Consider the following 23,931-nt stretch of genomic DNA (forward strand, 5'->3'; position numbering starts at 1 on the left):
CTTCGTTGGACTGGTCATGTTGTTCGGATGCCTGATTATCGTCTTCCACACTTAAAAATGGAAAGTGTAATGCTGGTGGTCAACAAAAGAGGTCTAAAGACTCTTTCAAGGCAAATAAAAAAATGTAGTATAAACACAGACAACTGGGAAACACTGGTCTGTGAGCGCTCCAGTTGGAGAACAACCTTTACCAAAATGTCATGGTCTTTGAAGAAACTCGATCTCAGGACGAAAGGGAGAAATATGCTCAGAGGAAGGCACTTTTGGCAAACCCTCACCATGATCAACTCCCACCTGGAAACCTATGTCCCAGCTGTGGAAGGACGTGTGGCTCCAGAACTGGCCTTCACAATCACTTATGAACTCAGTGTTAATACCGTCCAGCAGCACCTTAGAGACCAACTAAGTTTGTCATAGCCATGAGCTTTTGTGTGCATGCACACTTCTTCAGCATAGCTGCCAAGTACCCCATTTTCCCCGGGAAACCCCTGTTTTTTCTTATCTTTTCCCGGCGGTCCCCCGTATCACGTCGTCTCCCATTATTCTCCCTTATATTTTCCTGCCGGCGGCAATTTTTTTCTGATTTGCCCATCTATGGGCACCGAAAATGGCTGGCTTCGCCAGAAGTGCGTAGACGCGACTTCCGGTGTCGGCGGTGGCCATTTTCGGTGCCCATAGATGGGCAGAGCGACACCGGAAGTTGCATCTACGCAACTTCTGGTGTCATGCGGCTGCCGGTCCCGGATTCTGCAGTCCGGGACTTGGCAGGTATGTTCTTCAGATACTGACCCCAATCAGTGACTTCTGTTTCAGCATATCTGATGAAGTGTGCATGCACACGAAAGCTCATACCTATGACAAACTTAGTTGGTCTCTAAGGTGCTACTGGAAGGAATTTTTTGTTTGTTTGTTTCGACTATGTCAGACCAACACGGCTACCTACCTGTAACTGTTAATATTGTGTTCATGGAAGAAAATCTTACTTGGCTACAAGTGGTCGCCAAAGAAGAAGTATCAACCATATTTTAAAAATGTTATTTGAGGTGGAATTTGGCCATTTTATGGTCACAAAAATTCCTTGGCACACAGACTTTGAAGTAATAATCTCAAATGAAAAGCAGAACACGCTTGTGGGGAGGGAAACACTCCAAAACATTTTTGGTGCAATTAATGGAATCCTCTTTGAAACTCTTACATAGCTGGTCTCTTGCCCTTTTCTGTATTTCCCACATGATACCAGGGGTGACATCAATCTTAGTACTGGATCTTAGTACATACTGTACATATGTAGTGGTTTTGCAAATCTGCTTATCCATTTTGGATTCTGGTATTTAAAGAACTGAGTTTAATATACAAAATGAGCATGCCCATCAACTTGCTTTGCTTGGGATAAAGGGCATGTCTACTCCACCAATTGCTCATAAAGTACTTTTTATGTTTCTCCTCATAGTGGCACATATGGAAATAGTCATGTGATGGCACACTGCCTTGGGCTTGAACATGAAAGCATGGTATTCTAGAGCTTGGACAATTGCTGTGGCTGAAAATCTGATGTGCTAGATTGTGAAACCAAGGAGAATTCTAACCCCCATCTTTTTTATAATGTGTGACAACCATTTTTTGATTATATGTGTCAATAAGGTTGTGCTGTTGTTCAGCGTCTTTATAAATGACTTCGATGAAGGAACTGAGTGGATGCTCATCAGATGTGCAGATGGTACCAAACAAGGAGGGGTAGCTAACGCCACTGAAGACAGGATCAGGATTCAAAATGACCTTAACAGATTGGAGAGCTGGGCTCAAATGAGTTTCAATAGGGATAATAATAATAATAATAATAATAATAATAATAATAATAATAATAATATATTTATACCCTGCCCATCTGGCTGGGTTTCCCCAGCCACTCTGGGCAGTTTCCAACAGAAGTATTAAAATACACTAATTTCTTAAAGATTAAAAGCGTCCCTAAACAGGGCTGCCTTCAGATGTCCTCTAAAAGTCTGGTAGTTGTTTTTCTTCTTGACATCTGGTGGGAGGTTGTTCCACAGGGTGGGTGCCACTACCGAGAAGGCCCTCTGCCTGGTTCCCTGTAACTTGGCTTCTCGCAGCGAGGCAACCGCCAGAAGGCTCTCAGTACTGGACCTCAGTGTCCGGGCAGAGTGATGGAGGTGGATACGCTCCTTCAGGTATACTGGACGGAGGCCGTTTAGGGCTTTAAAGGTCAGCACCAACACTTTGAATTGTGCTCGGAAACGTACTGGGAGCCAATGCAGGTCTTTCAAGACCGGTGTTATGTGCTCTTGTCAGCTGCTCCCAGTCACCAGTCTAGCTTCCGCATTCTGGATTAAATGTAGTTTCTGGGCCGCCTGCAAAGGTAGCCCCACATAGAGCGCATTGCAGTAGTCCAAGCAAGAGATAACTAGAGCATGCACCACTCTGGCGAGACAGTTCACGGGCAGGTAGGGTTTCAGCCTGTGTACCAGATGAATCTGATAAACAGCTGCCCTGGATACAGAATTAACTTGCACCTCTATGGACAGCTGTGAGTCCAAAATGACTCCCAGGTTGCGTACCTGGTCCTTCAGGGGCACAGTTACCCCATTCAGGACCAGGGAGTCTTCCACACCTGCCTGCCTCCTGTCTCCCACAAACAGTACTTCTGTCTTGCCAGGATTCAACCTCTGTTAGCCGCCATCCAACCTCCAACCGCCTCCAGACACTCACACAGGACCTTCACTGCCTTCACTGGTTCTGATTTGAAAGAGAGGTAGAGCTAGGCAAATGTAAGGTTCTGCATTTATCAAATTATTCAGGGTCTCCCTAGGCCAGCATACTCCAAGAATGTGCCAGTGTGAGGGGCTACCATTCTACTTATCTCAAATCAAGGCCCATCTATCACTCTCAGCATAGAAATGTATTGTGCTGCAGTGAGCAAAATTCACCAAGAACTGACATTTGACTTCTGGAATTTTCCTCTTTGGACTTTGTGCTATGATTTAGATGTTTCAAATGTTGATGCCCATTTTACTTCAACCTATGCTCCTTGTATGGTACCTTGCTTCACACTACTTGTATTTATTTAATGTTATTCATCGCCCCCCCCCCCCATTATGAAACACACCTGGACAACGTGTATTTAATGCTGATCAATGACCATGATATTATAGATGAACATGGAGATTTCCCTCTTTGAGGAATTGTCGCCACTAGGTGCCAAATGAAGAGAGAGCCATATTAGAATAAAGAATGAGCTTTAATGAAAAGGCGGAAAGTATCAAGTTGACAATTGTACAAGAAGAAGGAGATGGGGAAGGCAAAGGAACACAGAGCACAATGTGGCTCTGAACTCATTCATGGATTAAATACTTTCAAGGGGGAAAGCAGGAGAAATGAAACATGGCTAGAATTCAGGACAAGACACTACATAATAATAGATTTGCATCATCTTCACCCATTCAGGGTCATTGCTATAACCATCAGACAGATTACCACACATTACACACATTACCACGGCCTCCCAGCAGGGATCTCCTTCCAAAGAGCCCACCCCTTCTCAGACCAAACTGGGAACTTCCAAGGAAGCCACCAAAATTGCTTCCAAGGAGACCTGACCCGTAGCCATAGCCTCCTACCAGCCCAGAGCCACCAACAGCACATGGAGTGTTGCCTCCAACAGCCACGGGCTCACAGCTGGCAGAGAGGATGGGCCCTGGGATGGTCAGGACGGAGGCAGGTGGCTGGATCACGACCTCTGCTGGTGGGATCTGGTTGATGCAGGATGGGGCAACTCCTGCCAGGACTCCAAGGTTGGCTGCTCTTTCAGCACCTCCATATCCATAGCCCAGGCCTCCAAATCCGAAGCCCTGACCTCCCCATCCAGAGCCGAGACCTCCAAATCCAGAGCCGAGACCTCCAAATCCAGAGCCGAGACCTCCAAATCCAGAGCCGAGACCACCATAGCCAAGACCTCCTGCTGATCCAAACCCAACAGTGGGGGTGGACGCACAGGATGGGACAGCACAGGATGGACCACAGTCAACCATTGTTGAATGGAGGTGAGTCTGAAACAAAAAAAAACACACACACCAAGGGACAAAATAAGTGTGGGGTACATCACTTCAGTGGGGTACATCACTTTCCATTTCACCCAACTTAAACCATCTTCCTTGATTGAAAATCAGCTGTCTTCTGTTATTCGTGAAACATTAAGCCCTAATTTATGGATTCTGTATTGTCCTGTACGTCATCACTACAGCCCTTCTCATCCTTGTGGGTCCTAAATCTGATCCCTCATGGTTCCAGGAAGGTCAGAGCCATGAGGTATGAGCTCTTTCTTTCTAGGGGAAGGACCATCACTTTCTAGGGGATGGGCACATCGTTTGCAAGCAGAAAGTCTCAGGTTCAGTCCCAGGAACCTCCAGGTTGAACAGGGAAATGCTTCCTACTTGAAACCCTGGAGATTCACAGCTGATCATTGTGGACAATACCAAGCTATATGGACCAAGAGTCTGACTCAGTACAAGGCAGCTAAATACTTGATTTCATAAAATACACACGATATACTGTACACAATACTGAGTTAGATGGACCAATACCCTGCTTTTTAAGCACAGATATTCCATGAAAATTTGTTCCATGAAAAACACATTAATATTAGTCTGTGCTTCCCTCTGGTGCCAGTCCTCATGAAGGTTACATGATTGGTGAAATATGAAAAGGATTCCATTGAGCACTGGCACATGTATCCAACCACAGAGAGTGATGAGTCCTAGTTTTTGTTGGTTCAATAAATAAATAAAAGGTATAAAAGAGAATTCATGGAAATAAAGCATGGAAATAAAAACTGTTATACCTTTAAAATATGCCCTTGCGAGTTCCAAAACTTCCCTCCTTACCGAGCATAGGAAAAGAGCACACGGTTGGTAATTTTGAAATTGGTTTACTTACAAACCCTTCAAAGGTCAGTTTCATGTGCTTTTCCACACATCAGTCAGAAAAGTTGCACAGGCAGTACTTGGCTTAATTGCAACATAATGAAAGTTCTTAAATTTTTGGTATGAGAACTCAAGAGTGGCTTGTGAGAGCCATGCAGCAAAGCTGGATCAACCAGCCTAGCCTCTTCGCTTGCTGAACTTCTCAGATAGACTGGGAGAGAACAAAACCTTAATTATCTAACCCCTCTCAAGGTGAGATAACAAGACAGCTTACTCTATGGTCTTAGCCCCTTCATGAATTAAAAAGACTTAAGAATATGAGGCTAGTCATCCCACAGTTTTGCTCAAGGTAATGATGAACGCTGGATTTGCACAATGTGTGGCAGAATGGGACCCAGATTCCCAACTTTCCAAGAAAACAGAGATACCTACTTTTGAAAGCATGTTTCAAATACTATAACATGGGTAGGGGTGGGGGGAGAGGCTGTAGTTAATTGGGAGAGTATCTGCTCTGCATGCAGAATGCCATGGGCTGGGTGCAGGTGGGCAGGGAGAGAATCTGATCAGAAATCCTGGATCTTTACTGGTGGCCATTGTTGGTGAGCTCAACAGGCTAACACTGCAACCTAGGAGAAGGCAGCTTCCAGTTTTCAGAAGACTGTGTATACACACATACAATCACAAAGAAACCAGCCAGTGACATTAGGTAATTTAATTTCTTGGTACAAGATCTACACATCTCAAAGATTAATAGAATTTTGGTGTTCTCTTGGAGTTCAGATATCTGAACCACTTGAAAGTGCAAGAATCATTTAAAGATAACATTCTAACATATGTATATACATAGACTTGACTTACCAAAGTTTCCAAGGAGTAGAAATGGAGAGGAGGAGATCAAGTCAAGTGAAGCTGTTGGGATATCTCAGCCCAGGGAACCCTTTTATACTCTTTTGTCTGTGTCCCTAGATGGCCCTACAGCTAGCTGGGATACACCCCCTTCACCCCGAAGCTTTAATTAGCAAACTGTTTCTGAAATGTCTCATGCCCCCTAATTACTTTAATAAGAAAGAAAAATGATGCAAAATCGTTAGCATTTCCTCAACTCCCCACGATGCGCCTTGCCCTTTCTGACACTTTTGATCTTTGCATTTTCATTCCTCTGCTAAACAAATTTAATGAAAAATAAAATTGCTTGTATGTTCCATGCTTTCAGGCAGCTCAGCAGATACCCTGTCCCTATTCAATCCCTCTAAAGTAGCTGAAGTAGCTGGCTATTTTCTCAGCAGCTTATGTTACTGCCATACATAGGATTTCAGTTGAACATTCCATGCACAAAACAAAACTCTTGTTTTCTTTGCCTAGGGTTTGCCGATCAGAAGGTCGGCGGTTCGAATTCCTGCGACGGGGTGAGCTCCCGTTGCTTGGTCCCTGCTCCTGCCAACCTAGCAGTTCGAAAGCACGTCAAAGTGCAAGTAGATAAATAGGTACCGCTCCGACGGGAAGGTAAACGGCATTTCCGTGCGCTGCTATGGTTCGCCAGAAGCAGCTTTGTCATGCTGGCCACATGACCTGGAAGCTGTCTGCGGACAAACGCCGGCTCCCTCGGCCTGTAGAGTGAGATAAGCGCCGCAACCCCAAAGTTGTCCGTGACTGGACTTAACAGTCAGGGGTCCCTTTACCTTTGTTGTTGTTGTTTAGTCGTTTAGTCGTGTCCGACTCTTCGTGACCCCATGGACCATAGCACGCCAGGCACTCCTGTCTTCCACTGCCTCCTGCAGTTTGGTCAAACTCATGTTCATAGCTTCGAGAACACTGTCCAACCATCTCATCCTCTGTCGTCCCCTTCTCCTAGTGCCCTCCATCTTTCCCAACATCAGGGTCTTTTCCAGGGAGTCTTCTCTTCTCATGAGGTGGCCAAAGTATTGGAGCCTCAGCTTCAGGATCTGTCCTTCCAGTGAGCACTCAGGGCTGATTTCCTTCAGAATGGATAGGTTTGATCTTCTTGCAGTCCATGGGACTCTCAAGAGTCTCCTCCATCACCACAATTCAAAAGCATCAATTCTTCGGCGATCAGCCTTCTTTATGGTCCAGCTCTCACTTCCATACATCACTACTGTGAAAACCATAGTTTTAACTATACGGACCAATTGTCCCAACCAATTAGAGATCACATATCAAATGCACTTACATTACTAGACGCCTGTGATTTTGTGAATTTCTAAACTGCCTGTTAGCTGTAATGTCAAAGCAGTTAACACAATGTAATAGTAAGAAAAGCCCTCAATGGCCATCTGTTTCCATATTCAACTTTGAGACCACCCTATCCTCTGACTCATCGATATGCGAGAGCAAATGGACACATAAATGAGATGGTGCCTTCAGTAAAGATCTTTAGGTATCCATCCACCTCCCTTGTTAGATTTTTTCAGAAATACTACCGTAGTCATACTGATAGTAGACCCGTTGAAAGCAATCAGCAAGTCAGTCATCACAATTGATTTTGATGGATGCAACCTGAGAGTGACTATTTTAGGTAAAAGCCACCAACCTGTCACCACCACCCAGCTATGCTTGTGAGTGATTTTCTGCCTTTAAATGAATTTGTTTTGAGTTGCAGCCTTTGAAAACACTTCATGGCTTCCCAATATGCAAGTTTTAATTCCTTTCAAAAGCCACTTTAAAAAAAGAATGTCACCATTTTTCTTTTGATTTCAAATCTTTACTGATTTTATATTTCTGGCTTGGGCTTGGTTTCTTGAATTGTGTTTATATGTGTATGTGTGTGGGGGGGCGGTATCTGTGTCTCTTAAACACATACGAACATACACTACTGCTTCTCTTATTTTCAAATAAGCACTGCTCCTGCTCTGAGGTACACCACTTCAGATTAGCCCTAAACTTTGCTAGGCTGTAGGAAACATCTCTGACATGCCAGGGTGAGTGCGAGTGGAGAAGATAAGAATATAAAGAACATTGCAGTTGGCTCAAACCAAAAGAGCTATATCCTCTAGCATCTTGTTTCCTACAGTGGCCAACCAGATGCTTCTTGGTTATCCCAGACCATGGGGGGGCATAGCTCTTTCCAACACTTTCCCTCCAACTGGCGTTGGCGTTGCTAGCTTTTTGGTAAGGGATCTGGTGGGCAAGTGAAAGAAAGGGGTGCCAAATTTGATGGGCTTTTTGGCCTCGTTCAGCACGACTTTTCCTGCTCGGCGGGGGGTTGGACTGGATGGCCCTTGTGGTCTCTTCCAACTCTATGATTCTATGATTCTATGACTCTTCTGATGTACCTATGGCATTCAAAGACACTGTTTCCCACTGTTACTGGAGATGTCTCAGAATCCTGTATGCATATGCAAAAAGCTTTGATGATGTCCTACAGACCCCAGTGCTGATGAAAGAGCTTTGATGATCTCTATCTCCTCCCTCTGGGTGTTTCTGCTTTAAAACATCAGAGAAACTGGAGCTATTTGACTCGAGGTCAGCAAAATTAAAAGGAAGGGAGGCACAAAAGAATAGGTGTCATGATTTATGTCACACTGTTACCACAGTTTAATTTTGTGGCCTCCCTCTTTGTGCTTCGTAAACTGATTTTATTTTTTCACGTGAAAGAACAATTGCCAACAGCGATTAGTTGGAATGAGGCAGTGGGGAGGCTGGCTGAACTGTATAAAAGCTCAGACTGCCTTCAGTTCCTCCAACAACTCCATCTGACTCTTCCATCTCTACTTCATCTTCTCAAAGAAGCAGGTAAGTCTGTTTTCTAGGTGGAATATTCCCAGGCTTGTCAAAAGATAGGCTAGATGGATTTCCCAGCTAGAACAGGGATAGCTATTCTGTGGTCCTTGAGATGTTGCTCACATCATCCCTGACCATTGGCAATGATGTCTGAGGTGACTTGGGATATTGAACAACTGGAGGGCCACAGGTTCCCCAACCCTATGTTACCCTCTGTAAGTATATTTAATATGTGATCCCTGGCTGGTTGGGACACATGTCTAGGGGAAAAGAGGACTTGCACATGTTGTTGAGCCATAAGTCTCATCATCCTTGACCATTTCATGTGCTGGCTGAGGCGGAGGGAATTGGAGGCTGGCTCTGCCATCTTACATTTAGGAAGCCTGAGGTGGGAAATTCATATTAATGAACTCTAAATTTGTTAGGGAGAATTGTGATATTTGGAAGGCACCACCAGCTTTCCATTCTCTCCCTGAGTGTAATTTAAACACAGTCAGGGATAAATAGACAGGTGCTTGCATGCACACAGGCAAACCTCTCTATTTTATGGCAGAAAATATCTGCATTTTACTGATAAGTAAGCCCTGTTGTGTTCGCAGATGCTTAATCCCAGGTAAATAGATAAAGTGATTGCAGCTTTTCTCACTCTCCCTCTCTCCCTCTCTCCTTCTCTCCCTCTCTCCCTCTCTCCCTTTCTTTCTTTCTTTCTTTCTTTCTTTCTTTCTTTCTTTCTTTCTTTCTTTCTTTCTTTCTTTCTTTCTTTCTTCTTTCTTTCTTTTCTCATTCCTACCCTGCTAGAAAATGGTTTATTGTGTTCCAGCCTGTTAAAAATTGTTTTTGATAGTATTGTAGACATAGCATGCTTTTTAAAAAAAAATAAAAAAAAATCAGAGCACCATCACTGAATCATCCTGCTAAGGTATATGAGCATATTCTTGTTTTTCTACAGCGTCTACCACAGGGGTTTTGTTCTCACTCAGTAGTTATAGCGAGGTTCCTATAGTCTCATAACCCTTCTATGTTGTCCATGCTGGCTGGGTCTGATGGGAGTTGAAGTCTGCAACATCAGAAAAGACTACATACTGACTAGCCCCTCATGTATCCGAGCTTTTATAATTATTTGGTCCTCTTTGGTTTTCATGCTCCATATTCAACTCATTTCTTCAACTGTATACTTTAGATTCTTCTTCTGCCATGGTTGACTGTGGTCCATCCCCATTGAAGTGATGTATCCCACACTTATTTTCTCCCTTGGTGTTTTTGCTTTCAGACTCACCTCCATCCAGCAATGGTTGACTGTGGTCCATCCTGTGCTGTCCCATCCTGGGCCTCCACCCCCACTGTTGGGTTTGGATCAGCAGGAGGTCTTGGCTATGGTGGTCTCGGCTCTGGATTGGGAGGTCTCGGCTATGGATGGGGAGGTCAGGGCTTCGGATTTGGAGGCCTGGGCTATGGATATGGAGGTGCTGAAAGAGCAGCCAACCTTGGAGTCCTGGCAGGAGTTGCCCCATCATGCGTCAACCAGATCCCACCAGCAGAGGTCGTGATCCAGCCACCTGCCTCCGTTGTGACCATCCCAGGGCCCATCCTCTCTGCCAGCTGTGAGCCTGTGGCTGTTGGAGGCAACACTCCATGTGCTGTTGGTGGTTCCGGGATCGTAGGGGGTTATGGCTATGGAGGGTGGGGCCATGGGTCTGGTCTCCTTGGAAGCTCTGGGGGCTGGGGCTATGGTTTGGGCTACGGGAAGGGGGCACTCCTTGGCAGGAGGTTTGGGCGTCGTGGTAGCATCTGTTCATAAGCCAATTAATCCCAAGAAGAATATCCTGAACTGATATCCACGGAGCTTGATACAGATCATTTGGCGTTGCGTCAGAAGAGCTGAATCTACATAACCATGGCTGAAAAATCACACAAACACCCTTTATTTTAAAGTATAGAAGAATAAGATCCTTCCACACTGTGTGTCTTCCTTGCTTCTTGTACAACTTTTTGTGCTATTTCCTTGAACTTTTCAGTAAAGCTTCTTCATTCTTTTAATGTCTCTCTGTGTGTTGGTTTTTGAACCTCAGGTATGTGAAGCACCCTTTGGCCATTTTAAAACTGGGTGTGTGTGGGAAGCCCTCCACTCTAGCACCCTGAATGCTTTACTTATATGTTGAAATAAATTAATAATAATAATAATAATAATAATAATAATAATAATTTATTTTTATTTATACCCCGCCATCCCCAGTCAAAACCAGGCTCAGGGCGGCTAACGCCAACAAAATTACAATAAGACATAAAAGAAAGGAAACCAATTAATTAAAATACAGATATTAAAATTTAAAATGCAGCCTCATTTTAAACACAGGGGTCAGACTGAATCCAACCCAAAGGCCAGGCGGAACAGTTCTGTCTTGCAGGAAAGATGACAAATCCCACAGGGCCCTGGTCTCCTGTGAAAGAGCATTCCACCAAGTCGGGGCCAGTACTGAAAAGGCCCTGGCCCTAGTCGAGACCAATCTAACCACCTTATGGCTCAGAATCTTCAGAATGTTGTTATTTATGGACCTTAAGGTCCTCTGCGGGGCATACCAGGAGAGGCGGTCCAGTAGGTACGAGGGTCCTAATTAAGATAAAGTCATCTTGATAAAATTCACATTTCCCACTTTTTCAACACGAGTGCAGTGTCTTCCTTCAGTGTCACGAATGGTTAATTCAGGGAAAGAACTGGGGCTGAATGCCAGTTTGGGTGATTCTTAATGGACCAAGAATGAGCTTTGATTTTCCCTGTGGGCCAGCTTGATACAAGAAAAAGCCCCTCATTACTCTGTGCTGTCATTTGGGGGAGGTGGGTTGTAATTAGTGCGTCTGATTAGGTAGCCAGATTGCTCATAACATCCAGACGGGTCCTATGGTTCAGGAAGAGTAATTGGCAATGCAATTCTTTTGGCAATAAATTTTACTGGGATTTTTTATGACTGCAATACAAAAGGCTGGCTAGAGTCCAGAAACTTCAGGAGAGCTACAGCTTCCACCCCCCAGACCTAGAAGCATAAACGGGATTTACAAATATTGTCCTAATGGCTGCAAGACCTGTGGCATGGGGGAAAAAACATTTTTTTAAAATAAATAAATAAATAAACTTTATTAGAATTCAAATTAAAATACATTCACAAACACACTAAAGAAACAATAATATAAAAATAATAACATACAAAAATCATATATAAATAATGATAATATAACATAAAAATGATACCATACAACTTCAAATATAAATAATCATAATCATAATATAATGTAAATCATAATAATCATAATAATTATAATCTTAAAGAAAACACAAACAAACAAAAAACAAAAATCATACGTTCAGACATTCATTCATACCCAAAATCAAAATAATCAAAATACATTTCAGCTATATTCCTAATTTTCTTTTTACCATACACCTTTATTTATTCCCCTATATCTCCTCCTCCCGTATTATCCCGTATTATCTCCCTCTCAGGTTCTTTAATTTGTATACTCTGGTACTGCTTCCCTTCAATCCTATGAGAATATATCCTATGATTCTCAAATAATATCTAATCTCAAAAAAGAGAAAAAAGTTCACCTTTATTCAGCTTTATCAACTTAAATTAAATCAAATCAACTCAATACAAGACATTAGAAATAAACCCAAGATTTTACCGTGGGGCACTGCCCCTTCATGTTCTCTCCAGTTTTCCCCCAATTCTGATGGAATTTCTTATTAGTATACCCTCTAATTGAATTGGTCAGGTTATCCAGATCTAAATAGCTAAATAGCTTCTCCTGCCATTCCAGAATATGGGGTATTTCTTTCTTCTTCCAATAGGATGCAGCCAGAGTTCTTGCAGCTGTCACGGCATACAAGAACAATGTCACATCCTGTTTTTTTTTTTTAATTGTATTGTCCATTATCCCCAATAGAAAAGATTCAGGGTTTTTCTTTATATTATATTTGAGTATTTTTTTTATTTCTTCAAATACTTGGTTCCAGAAATTCTTTAGGGGGGGGGGACATTTAAATGTTGGATCAAGAGAAAGGTCTATTTAGTTCAGCACTCTGTTCTCACAGTGGCTAACCTTTTGCCTATGGGATGCCTGCAAACAAGACATGAGCCTAATGCCCAGCAACAGGAATTCAGAGTCATGCCACCTCTGGTATGAAATGTAATATCTAGCCATTGTAGGTTGTAGCCACTGGTAGCCTTGTCCTCCATAAATCCATCTAATTCCCCTTTAAAGAAAACAAAATCTGGAGAGTGTAGTCCCTGACCAAACCATAGCTGCCAAGTTTTCCCTTTTCTCGCGAGGAAGCCTATTCAGCATAATGGAATTTCCCTTAAAAAAAGGGATAACTTGGCAGCTATGGACCAAACACTAAATATAATTGAATGAAGTAACAGTTCAAATGCACATATTATTATATCTACACATGTATGAAAGAATTTTAAATTATTTCAAAACAGAATCTCTGGCTGATAGGCAATATGATATGCAATAATAGGTAAATCATCCTACATGAGTTTACGTTTCCATACATCCACAGTGTAGATTTTGTAATTAATGTGCTGCAAGCTTCGGACAATAATATTTTTGTTCATGTTACATGATGCACTGTGAATGTATGGGAATGTTGTCAAAATATACCATATTATCTAGCAACGATGGCTTTTTATGTTGGCTACCAGCCAGAGATTGTATTTTTCATATAGATCAATGTTGTCTGTCAGTACTTAGCAAAGAAAGCTATGATTACTAAGACCCAGCACAGGTTTCTCAAAAACAAACCATGCCAGGTGAATCTCACTATTTTTCATAGGGTCTTACAAGCTTGGCAGACCAGGGGAATGCAGTGGACATAGTGTATCTTGATTTCAGTAAGGCTTTTGACAAAGTCCCCCATTATATTCTTGTGAGGAAGCTGGTAAAATGTGGGCCGAACAAGGTAATTGTTAGGTGGTGTCAGGGGTTGTTGTGGCTACTCTTGAGTAACGACCCTCCACATCTGCTTGTCTTTCAGATGTTTTTATTAGTGCATATTATTTACAGTGCCAAGTGTCCATAAATCATGTCTGCCTCAGTCTGAGTCAGAATCTCGCAATGGCTGCTTTCTGTTTCGTGCCCAACGTAACAGCCTGGGAACCCTGAAGCACCTGCCTCTGCTCCGACGGGGAGCCGTTCATCTCAATTCCGGCATGGGGGGGAATGGCCTCCCAGCTGACTGTCTGCCCTTCTTCCACTGCTCTCTCTCCCTCCCCTTGGAGCAAGAGCTCTCTGAGGCTGTCAGAGCCTCGGGTCTCCCTTTCTGTTTCCTGGCTCTAGTAATCTGATCCTGTGCTTGACTTACTGCTTGGCGAGGAACCCGACCTGATGGGGGGGGGCTGTTCCCTATAAGCCTTCCCCCTTACAGGTGGATTTGTAGGTTGCTGACTGATTGAACCCAAAGAGTACTCATTAATGATTCCTCATCATCCTAGGGAAAAAGTTACAAGTGGGGTGCCACAGGGTTCAGTCCTGGGCCCATTGTTGTTCAACATCTTTATAAATGACTTGGATGAAGCAAATGAACAGACTGGCAGGAATAGCTAATGCTGCAGAAGACAGAATTGGGATTCAAAATGACCTTAACAGATTGGAGAACTGGGCCCAAAATAACAATATGATTTTTATTTGGGACAAATGTAAGTTTCTGCACTTAGGTGGAAAGAACTAGCTGCACAAATATAAGATGGGGGGACATCTGGCTTAGTAGTAGTACAGTGGTACCTTGGGTTACAAACACCTCGGATTACAAACACTTTGGGTTACAGGAGGACTCCCCTGCTCAGCGCCTGGAGGCCCCAGTCCTGCCACTCACCACCTGGCCCAGGGCGGGGCCAAGGCCTATAAGAACTGCTGTTGCTGCTGCTACCAGCCAGGAGGACTCCCCTGCTCAGCGCCTGGAGGCCCCAGTCCTGCCACTCACCACCTGGCCCAGGGCGGGGCCAAGGCCTATAAGAACTGCTGTTGCTGCTGCTACCAGCCAGGAGGACTCCCCTGCTCAGCGCCTGGAGGCCCCAGTCCTGCCACTCACCACCTGGCCCAGGGCGGGGCCAAGGCCTATAAGAACTGCTGTTGCTGCTGCTACCAGCCAGGAGGACTCCCCTGCTCAGCGCCTGGAGGCCCCAGTCCTGCCACTCACCACCTGGCCCAGGGCGGGGCCAAGGCCTATAAGAACTGCTGTTGCTGCTGCTACCAGCCAGGAGGACTCCCCTGCTCAGCGCCTGGAGGCCCCAGTCCTGCCACTCACCACCTGGCCCAGGGCGGGGCCAAGGCCTATAAGAACTGCTGTTGCTGCTGCTACCAGCCAGGAGGACTCCCCTGCTCAGCGCCTGGAGGCCCCAGTCCTGCCACTCACCACCTGGCCCAGGGCGGGGCCAAGGCCTATAAGAACTGCTGTTGCTGCTGCTACCAGCCAGGAGGACTCCCCTGCTCAGCGCCTGGAGGCCCCAGTCCTGCCACTCACCACCTGGCCCAGGGCGGGGCCAAGGCCTATAAGAACTGCTGTTGCTGCTGCTACCAGCCAGGAGGACTCCCCTGCTCAGCGCCTGGAGGCCCCAGTCCTGCCACTCACCACCTGGCCCAGGGCGGGGCCAAGGCCTATAAGAACTGCTGTTGCTGCTGCTACCAGCCAGGAGGACTCCCCTGCTCGGCGCCTGGAGGCCCCAGTCCTGCCACTCACCACCTGGCCCAGGGCGGGGCCTGATGGGCTTTATATTTTTTTAAAAAAAATAATTTTATTGATTTTACAAACAAAACTAAACAAACTACACAGACATACAATATAACACTGTCCCTTCGTTTTCCCTCCACCCACTGGTTCACCTCTGCCACCAGTGAAACCCGTGTGCTTTGAGAATCAAAGGGGTCCATTGTAAGTTGGGTTTAGCCTCCCCCCTCCCTCCTCCCCCCTCTTCCCCCCCTGCCACTGAAAGGACAGGGGTGGAGGAGTTCTGAGGATTGGTTTCCCCCAGCTCATTCATAAGTATACATTAACAAATACAAACATAATAGGGGAGAGTTTTAACTCCCCAATTCTTATTACCTTAACCTTATACTTGTGACTTCCTCGATAGTCTTCCTCCTGGTTTTCCTTAAACAAAATCTAAAATTTATGGCGGGTTTTCTATTTCAGTTTAAAATCCTTTTCTTATAATATTAACTCAACTCCTTTTCCATGCTGCCCTCCCACAGACCCCCTCCTGCCACAAGAGGAACCTGTGGGGCACAGCATTTCCAAGGTTCCATTATATCCCCTCCTCACCCCTCTGAGCACCCCCTGCCACTGAGTATCTCAGAGTAAGGAAAGGAGAGTAGACAGCTTTCTGTCTAAACCTAACTTAACTTACAAAGATTTACATTCACTTAAATTCTTTCCTAAGCTGCTCTTATAATTCCCTCCAGAAAGCACAACTTTTTCCATTCATTTTTAGGCACCATCTCCTCTCCCTAAGTCTTTTCCCCCAATTGGATCAGCATTTCCGTTAACAAGCCAAAATTTCAAAAACCGTCTTTCAGAAACTATGAACAAAGTCTTTTAACTAGAATATTCACCCGACACCCATTCTTTCCCATGTCCATCTCCAGGCCCTTGTCCCCCCCTGCCCCTGTCTTTTCCATTCCTCCCTAACATCATCCCACATTTCACCCCCTCCAGGATCTTCAAGTCCATCAACCCTCAAATTCCTTTGCTTCTCATTTTCTTGCTCTGCTTGATTTTCTTCCTTTTGAGGTCCATGCTTTGCTTCATCCCAAACATATTTTTTAAAATCCAAGTCCTCTTTAAGATTTTCCTCCTGACATCCAGATTCAGTCTCCACAGTCTCCAGAATCAAATTTTCCTCTAAATCCTGGGCTTGGACTTCATCCTCATCTGCTGGTAAATTGGGATGCTGCCGTTCCTTGTAGATATCCTCCCATGTTTGTAGATAGTTTAGCACAGCCTCCTGGAAGGCTCGAGAGTACTTTGTTTTCATATTTCTCCTGACCGCTGACAAACAGGAGGTGGAGAACAAAGAGGTGCTGGAAAATTCCTTTCTCAGACGGTCGACTCCATTTTGGCTGGTCTTTTCCTTTGTCTTTTAACTCAATCACAACTCCATTCTTAAATCCAATATTAAATAATTCTACCACATTTTCATCCAATTTTTCCGATTATAACAGTACAATCAGTCCACCCGGTCTTTTGACAGCTTGACAGCTTTTTGACAGCTGTCAAAGCGCTCTCCCCCTTAATAATGCTGTACCTCAAGGGGAGCCGGACTCGGGAGTTGAGAGGGTTCAAAAAGGTCTTTCTTTCTCTCGGGTCCACAGTCCCAGATGTCTTTTGTCGTTCAGCTTAAGGTTATTTAAAGCGCCTCCCAGTTTTCCATTAGGAAGAGACCGACTTCCGTTTCTTTAGAGTCTCTCCTGTTTTTCCAATTAAACGAATTTGAAGTCCGTAATCACAGTTCCACTTACTTTTTTGGAAGTTCAAATTTATTCGGAAGAATCTGCCGCTTGCCGGGTCAGGACTCGGAGCTTCACTTCTTGGAGGTAAGATAAAGCCCAAAATGGCTCCCGCGGTTCCACCCCACCGGCTCTCGATCGCTCTATTGAGCTCTCGGGCAGCGGGGGATCCGCAAAAAACGGAGCAACCGCTGGGCACGTGAGTCACCGGGACTCTCTACCCGGTGTTTTTACGGGGAATCCGCTCGCTCTGCGGACCTCCCCCCCTCCGCGAAGCCAGGGACATCGGCGCGCGAGGTCCCTGCGTCCTTCTCTCCGCCGCGACAGACCGGAAGTCCTGATGGGCTTTATAAAGGACTGCTGCCACCGCTGCTGCTGGGCAGAGAGGGCTCCATTTTGTTTTGTTTTTTTGTTTATATTCCTGTTATTTTTTACCTATGTTATTTTAAACTGTATTAAGGATGTATTCTTAGTTTTAGATTTTGATTCATGTCGAAATTGTTTTTTATTCGGTTGTGTATTTTTTGATGTGGTTTATGTATTGTTTGTGACTTTTGTAATTGTGCTATTGCTGTATTGTTTTGATATTCGACTGGAAGCCGCCCAGAGTGGCTGGGGAGACTCAGCCAGATGGGCGGGGTACAAATAAAAAAAATTATTATTATTATTATATTACAGACTCCGCTAACCTGGAAGTAGTACCTCGGGTTAAGAACTTTGCCACAGTATGAGAACAGAAATCACATGGCAGCGGTGCGGCAGCAGCGGGAGGCTCCATTAGCTAAAGTGGTACCTCAGGTTAAGAACGGTTTCAGGTTAAGAACAGACCTCTGTAATAATAATAATAATAATTTATTTATACCCCGCCCATCTGGCTGGGTTCCCCAGCCACTCTGGGCAGCTTCCAACAGAATATTAAAATACAATAATCTATTAAACATTAAAAGCTTCCCTAAACAGGACTGCCTTCAGATGTCTTCTAAAGGTCTGGTAGTTGTTCTTCTCTTTGTCATCTGGTGAGAGGGCATTCCATAGGGCGGGTGCCACTACCGAGGAGGCCCTCTGCCTGGTTCCCTGTAACTTGGCTTCTCGTAGCGAGGGAACCACCAGAAGGCCCTCGGCGCTGGACCTCAGTGTCTGGGCTAAACGATGGGGGTGGAAACGCTCCTTCAGGTATACTGGATCGAGGCCATTTAGGGCTTTAAAGGTCAGCACCAACACTTTGAATTGTGCTCGGAAATGTTCTGGGAGCCAATGGAGGTCTTTCAATACCGGTGTTACGTGGTCTTGGCAGCCGCTCCCAGTCACCAGTCTAGCTGCATACTGATGAGCACCCAACCCAAACCCCCTAATGATCTCTCCCAGCAGCTGCATGTAGAATGTGAAAAGCATGGGGGAGAGGACAGAACCCTGAGGCACCCCCAAGTGAGAGCCCAGGGGTCTGAACATCCACCCCACCACCACTTTCTAAACACAGCCCAGGAGGAAGATGCGGAACCACTGTATAACAGTGCCCCCAGCTCCCAACCCCTCTAGATGGTCCAGAAGGATGTTATGATCGATGGTGTCAAAAGCTGCTGAGAGATCCAGCAGGACCAGGAAACAGCTCTCACCTTTGTCCCTAGCCCGCCGGAGATCATCAATCAGTGCGACCAAGGCAGTTTCAGTCCCATGATGAGGCCTGAATCCCGACTGGAAGGGATCCAAATGGTCCGCTTCTTCCAGGCGTGCCTGGAGTTGTTCAGCAACCACTTGCTCAATCACCTTGCCCAAGAATGGAAGATTCAAGACTGGGCGATAGTTGGCCATATTGGCCGCCTCCAAAGATGTTTTTTTAAGAAGCGGTTTAATGATCGCCTCTTTCAGCGGGTCTGGGAAAGCTGAAAGCTCTTTCAGCGGGTCTGGAAAATCTCATGAGAAGAGAAGACTCCCTGGAAAAGACCCTGGGGTTGGGAAAGATTGAGGGCACAAGGAGAAGGGGACGACAGAGGACGAGATGGTTGGACAGTGTTCTCGAAGCTACTAGCATGAGTTTGACCAAACTGCAGGAGGCAGTGGAAGACAGGAGTGCCTGGCATGCTCTGGTCCATGGGGTCACGAAGAGTCGGACACGACTAAAGGACTAAACAACAACAACAAGGAGAGGATAAGGCAAATTCATTGGGTGGGTGGGGGGAGGCAATCAGTGTTCATTAGTCATGATGACTATGTTTCCCTTCCACTGTTGCAGCCAAAATGCCTCTGAATACCGGTGATTGAGAATCATAAATGAGGAGAGGTGTGGGTGTGCATATTATTAGAATCATATTGTTGTAGAGTTGGAAGTCAGAAGTGGAACGGGAAGGATTACTAACTAAGGAGGAATGGCTTATGAAACTGATGGAATATGCTGAAATGGCAAAATATGCTGCCAAATTAAGAAGACATTTCAACAAAGTGTTTAAGGAGGAATGGAGACCACCAATGGGTTATCTATCAAATTATCACCAATACAAGAAGATGTGGGCAGGATTTTAAATATAATCAGTGGATTAGTGAAAGATTTAATGGTACAGGGGTGTAGAAAATAATAATAATAATAATAATAATAATAATAATAATAATATAATAAGTGTTATAAAGCAGCTAATAAAAATGAGGGGAAAAAATATCAGGAAAGGAGGGGTGGGAATTCAAGAAGAAACTTTGTATATTAAAATGTATATGATGATAAATGCTTTGAAATATAAATAAAATTGTGTGTTTGTGTGTGTGTGTCTTTTGAGTTGAAAAGGATCCCAAGGGTGTTCTAGTCCAACGACTTGCATTGCAGGTATCTGAGCTAAAGCATCCATGGCAGATGGCCATCCAACCTCTGCTTAAAAACCTCCAAGGACGGAGAGTCCACAACCTCCCAAGGAAGACCTTTCCACTGTTGAACAGCTTTCAGAATCACAACCCCCCCCCCGATGTTTAGTCAGAATCTCATTTCTTGTAACTTGAAGCCATTGGTCCCTACTTGTGGACTTCCCAATAGGACAACTAAGCCGAGTCTTTGAGTAAATGGACCTTTGGCCTTATCGAGAAGGCCTGCTCTAATGTCATGGTAAGGGCAGTGTATAATCCCAGTAAAAATTATTGCCAAAAAAATTGCATTGCCAATTACTCTTCCTGAACCATAGGACCTGTCCGGATGTTATGAGCAATCTGGCTACCTAATCAGACGCACTAATTACAACCCACCTCCCCCAAATGACAGCACAGAGTAATGAGGGGCTTTTTCTTGTATCAAGCTGGCCCACAGGCAAAATCAAAGCTCATTCTTGGTCCATTAAGAATCACCCAAACTGGCATTCAGCTCGAGTTTCAATGCAAGTTCTTTCCCTGAATTAACCATTCGTGACACTGAAGGAAGACACTGCACTCGTGTTGAAAAAGTGGGAAATGTGAATTTTATCAAGATGACTTTATCTTAATTAGGACCGGTTACAGGTAGGTAGCCGTGTTGGTCTGGATCGAAGTAAAATAAAAAAATTCCTTCAGTAGCACCTTAAAGACCAACTAAGTTTTTATTTTGGTATGAGCTTTCGTGTGCATGCACACTTCTTCAGATACCATCCAGATACCATTAATTAGGACCCTCGTACCTACTGGACCGCCTCTCCTGTTAGGCCCCGCGGAGGACCTTAAGGTCCACAAATAACAACATTCTGGAGATTCTGAGCCATAAGGTGGTTAGATTGGTCTCGACTAGGGCCAGGGCCTTTTCAGTACTGGCCCCGACTTGGTGGAATGCTCTTTCACAGGAGACCAGGGCCCTGTGGGATTTGTCATCTTTATGCAGGGCCTGCAAGACCCTGCAAGTTCCGCCTGGCCTTTGGGTTGGATTCAGTCTGACCCCTGTGTTTTCCTCCTTCATGGTTTGGATTTATGGACTACTTAAAATGAGGCTGCATTTAAATTTTTAAATTTTAATATTGTATTTTAATCTGTATTTTAATTAATTGTTTTCTTTTCTTTTATATCTTCTTGTAATTTTATTGGCATTAGCCGCCCTGAGCCCAGTTTTGACTGGGGACAGTGGGGTATAAATTATTATTATTATTATTATTATTATTATTATTAATTTATTTCCACATATAAGTAAAGCATTCAGGGTGCTAGAATGGAGGGCTTCCCACACATACACCAGTTTTAATATGGCCAAAGGGTGCTTCACATACCTGAGGTTCAAAAACCAACACAGAGAGACATTAAAAGAATGAAGAAGCTTTAATGAAAAGTTCAAGGAAATAGCACAAAAAGTTGTACAAGAAGCAAGGAAGACACACAGTGTGGAAGGATCTTATTCTTCTATACTTTAAAATAAAGGGTGTTTGTGTGATTTTTCAGCCATGGTTATTTAGATTCAGCTCTTCTGACGCAACGTCAAATGATCTGTATCAAGCTCCGTGGATATCAGTTCAGGATATTCTTCTTGGGATTAATTGACCTATGCACAGATGCTACCACGACGCCCAAACCTCCTTCCAAGGAGTGCCCCCTTCCCGTAGCCCAAACCATAGCCCCAGCCCCCAGAGCTTCCAAGGAGGCCAGACCCATAGCCCCACCCTCCATAGCCATAACCCCCTACGATCCCGGAACCACCAACAGCACATGGAGTGTTGCCTCCAACAGCCACAGGCTCACAGCTGGCAGAGAGAATGGGCCCTGGGATGGTCACAACGGAGGCAGGTGGCTGGATCACGACCTCTGCTGGTGGGATCTGGTTGACGCATGATGGGGCAACTCCTGCCAGGACTCCGAGGTTGGCTGCTCTTTCAGCACCTCCATATCCATAGCCCAGGCCTCCAAATCCGAAGCCCTGACCTCCCCATCCATAGCCGAGACCTCCCAATCCATAGCCGAGACCACCATAGCCAAGACCTCCTGCTGATCCAAACCCAACAGTGGGGGTGGAAGCGCAGGATGGGACAGCACAGGATGGACCACAGTCAACCATTGTTGGATGGAGGTGAGTCTGAAACCAAAAAACACCAAGGGAGAAAATAAGTGTGGGGTACATCACTTCAATGGGGAGTGCAAGCAATCTGTCAGAGGTATTATGATATTTTCCCCATCCCCATTTTCCCCAACTTAAACCATCTTCCTTTGTCCTTGATTGAAAATCAGCTGTTTTTTGGTTATTCAACAAACATTAAGCACTAATTCATGCATTCTGTATTGTCCACTACAGCCTTTCTCTCCATTGTGGGTCCTAAATCTTATCCCTCATGGTTCCAGGAAGGTGAGGGGACGTCCCTTAGCCTGAAGTCCTTTAGAGCAGCTTCTAGTCAATGTAGACAATACTGAACTAGGGGTCCAGTGGTCTGACATGGTACAGGTCAACTCCATATGCTTCTAGTTGAGTCAGCGCTTTAGACAGAGCCTTGAAGTCTAGAGTTTTTCTTTGTTTCTATGGGAAGGGTCATAGGGTCATTGCTCAGTGGCAGGATGCATGGTTTTTATGCAGAAATCCCCAGGTTCTGTCCCAGGAATCTGCAGGTTGAGCTGGTAAGTGCTCCCTCCTTGAAGCTTTGGAGAGTCGTATCTGGTCATTTTAAATGATACCAATCTGGATGGACCAAGAGTCTAACTCAGTATAAGACAGCTAAATGCGTGATTTCATAAGATACATACAGAAAAGAAGCCAGCCAACAACATGAAGGATTAAGTTTCCTGGTCCCTTTGGCTCACCCATAAAATATTTGTGTGGGCTCTTCTCCCCCCCCCCCAAGTTGATTACCATTGCCATACAAAAGGTGCGGGTGTGTCACATTTTGTGATCAATTATGTGGGGGCACTGATCACTTGCCCCCCATATTTTAATCAATTTGGCACCCCTGGGGAGAGCTATCCATCTCACAGAATAATAGAGTTGGAATTCAGTTTGTTGAATCCTCGGATCAGTGCAAGAATCATGCAAATGCAGGATCACAGCGTAGATTCACAGAATGGTAGAGTTGAAAGGGACCCAGAGGGTAATCTAGCTCAACCAATCGAGGAATCTTTTTGCCCAGTGTAGGGCTCGAATCCATGACCCTGAGGTTAAGAGCCTCATGCTCTACTGAGTGAACATGTGACTTACCAAAGTCTCGGAGGAGTAGAAATGGACAGAAGGAGATCAAGTTCAGGGAAGCTGTTGAGATATCTCAGCCCAGGGAACCCTTTTATACTCTTTTGACTAGATCCCCTGATGGCCCCACAGCTGGCTTGGATACACCCCCTGTTCCTCTGAAGCTGGAATTAGCAAATAATTTGTGATATGCCTCAGGCCCGCTAATTATTTTAATAATAATGAAAAATGAGACAAAAGTGTTAGCATTTCCTCAACTTCCCACAACGCGTCTCTCCCACTCTGACACGTTTGATCTTGGCTTCTTAAAACTTCTGCAAAACAAAGTTGAAAGAAATGAGTGTATGTTCCTTTTCTGACAGATCAACAGATATGTTGTCCCCATTTTCCCCCTCTTCAAAATAGCTAAAGTAGCCATGGGTGTTCAGAGTGGGCTACTTGACTTTCATATCCAGGATTTCAGTTGATCTTTCCAGCCACAACACATTGCCATCGTTCTCTACCTCCACTGCAGTGGGAACCATTGGGAAGAGGGCTATTGAAATCACATCCTTCTTGTGGGTTTTTCATTGAATCTGGTTGGGCACAGTGGGGACAGGATGCTGGTCTAGATGCGGTTTTTCCTTTTTATTTATTTTTCTGATTATTATTTTTTAAAAG

The 23,931-nt window shown here is 44.7% G+C and overlaps 2 protein-coding genes across 2 annotated transcripts; one reads left to right on the forward strand and one right to left on the reverse strand.

Moving 5' to 3' along the window:
* Positions 1 to 8,579: 8,579 nt before the first annotated feature.
* LOC132591328 (uncharacterized) lies at positions 8,580 to 10,710 on the forward strand. Its single transcript, XM_060269564.2, has 2 exons — positions 8,580 to 8,687; positions 9,946 to 10,710. The coding sequence occupies exon 2, from the start codon at positions 9,964 to 9,966 to the stop codon at positions 10,471 to 10,473; it is 510 nt and encodes a 169-aa protein (XP_060125547.1). The 5' UTR covers positions 8,580 to 8,687; positions 9,946 to 9,963; the 3' UTR covers positions 10,474 to 10,710.
* Positions 10,711 to 21,411: 10,701 nt separating this feature from the next.
* LOC118076133 (uncharacterized) lies at positions 21,412 to 22,158 on the reverse strand. The gene has a single exon (XM_035098720.3). It carries the CDS (start codon positions 22,156 to 22,158, stop codon positions 21,649 to 21,651), a length of 510 nt encoding a protein of 169 aa, XP_034954611.3. The 3' UTR covers positions 21,412 to 21,648.
* Positions 22,159 to 23,931: the final 1,773 nt, after the last annotated feature.

The sequence above is a fragment of the Zootoca vivipara genome, chromosome 16 (assembly GCF_965207765.1).
Source record: "Zootoca vivipara chromosome 16, rZooViv2.hap1.1, whole genome shotgun sequence".
In the NCBI taxonomy this organism is placed as follows: Eukaryota; Metazoa; Chordata; class Lepidosauria; order Squamata; family Lacertidae; genus Zootoca; species Zootoca vivipara.

Coding starts and splice junctions, on each gene's coding strand:
- LOC118076133 (XM_035098720.3), bottom strand. CDS start 22,158: ATGGTTGACTGTGGTCCATCCTGTGCTGTCCCATCCTGCGCTTCCACC.
- LOC132591328 (XM_060269564.2), top strand. CDS start 9,964: ATGGTTGACTGTGGTCCATCCTGTGCTGTCCCATCCTGGGCCTCCACC.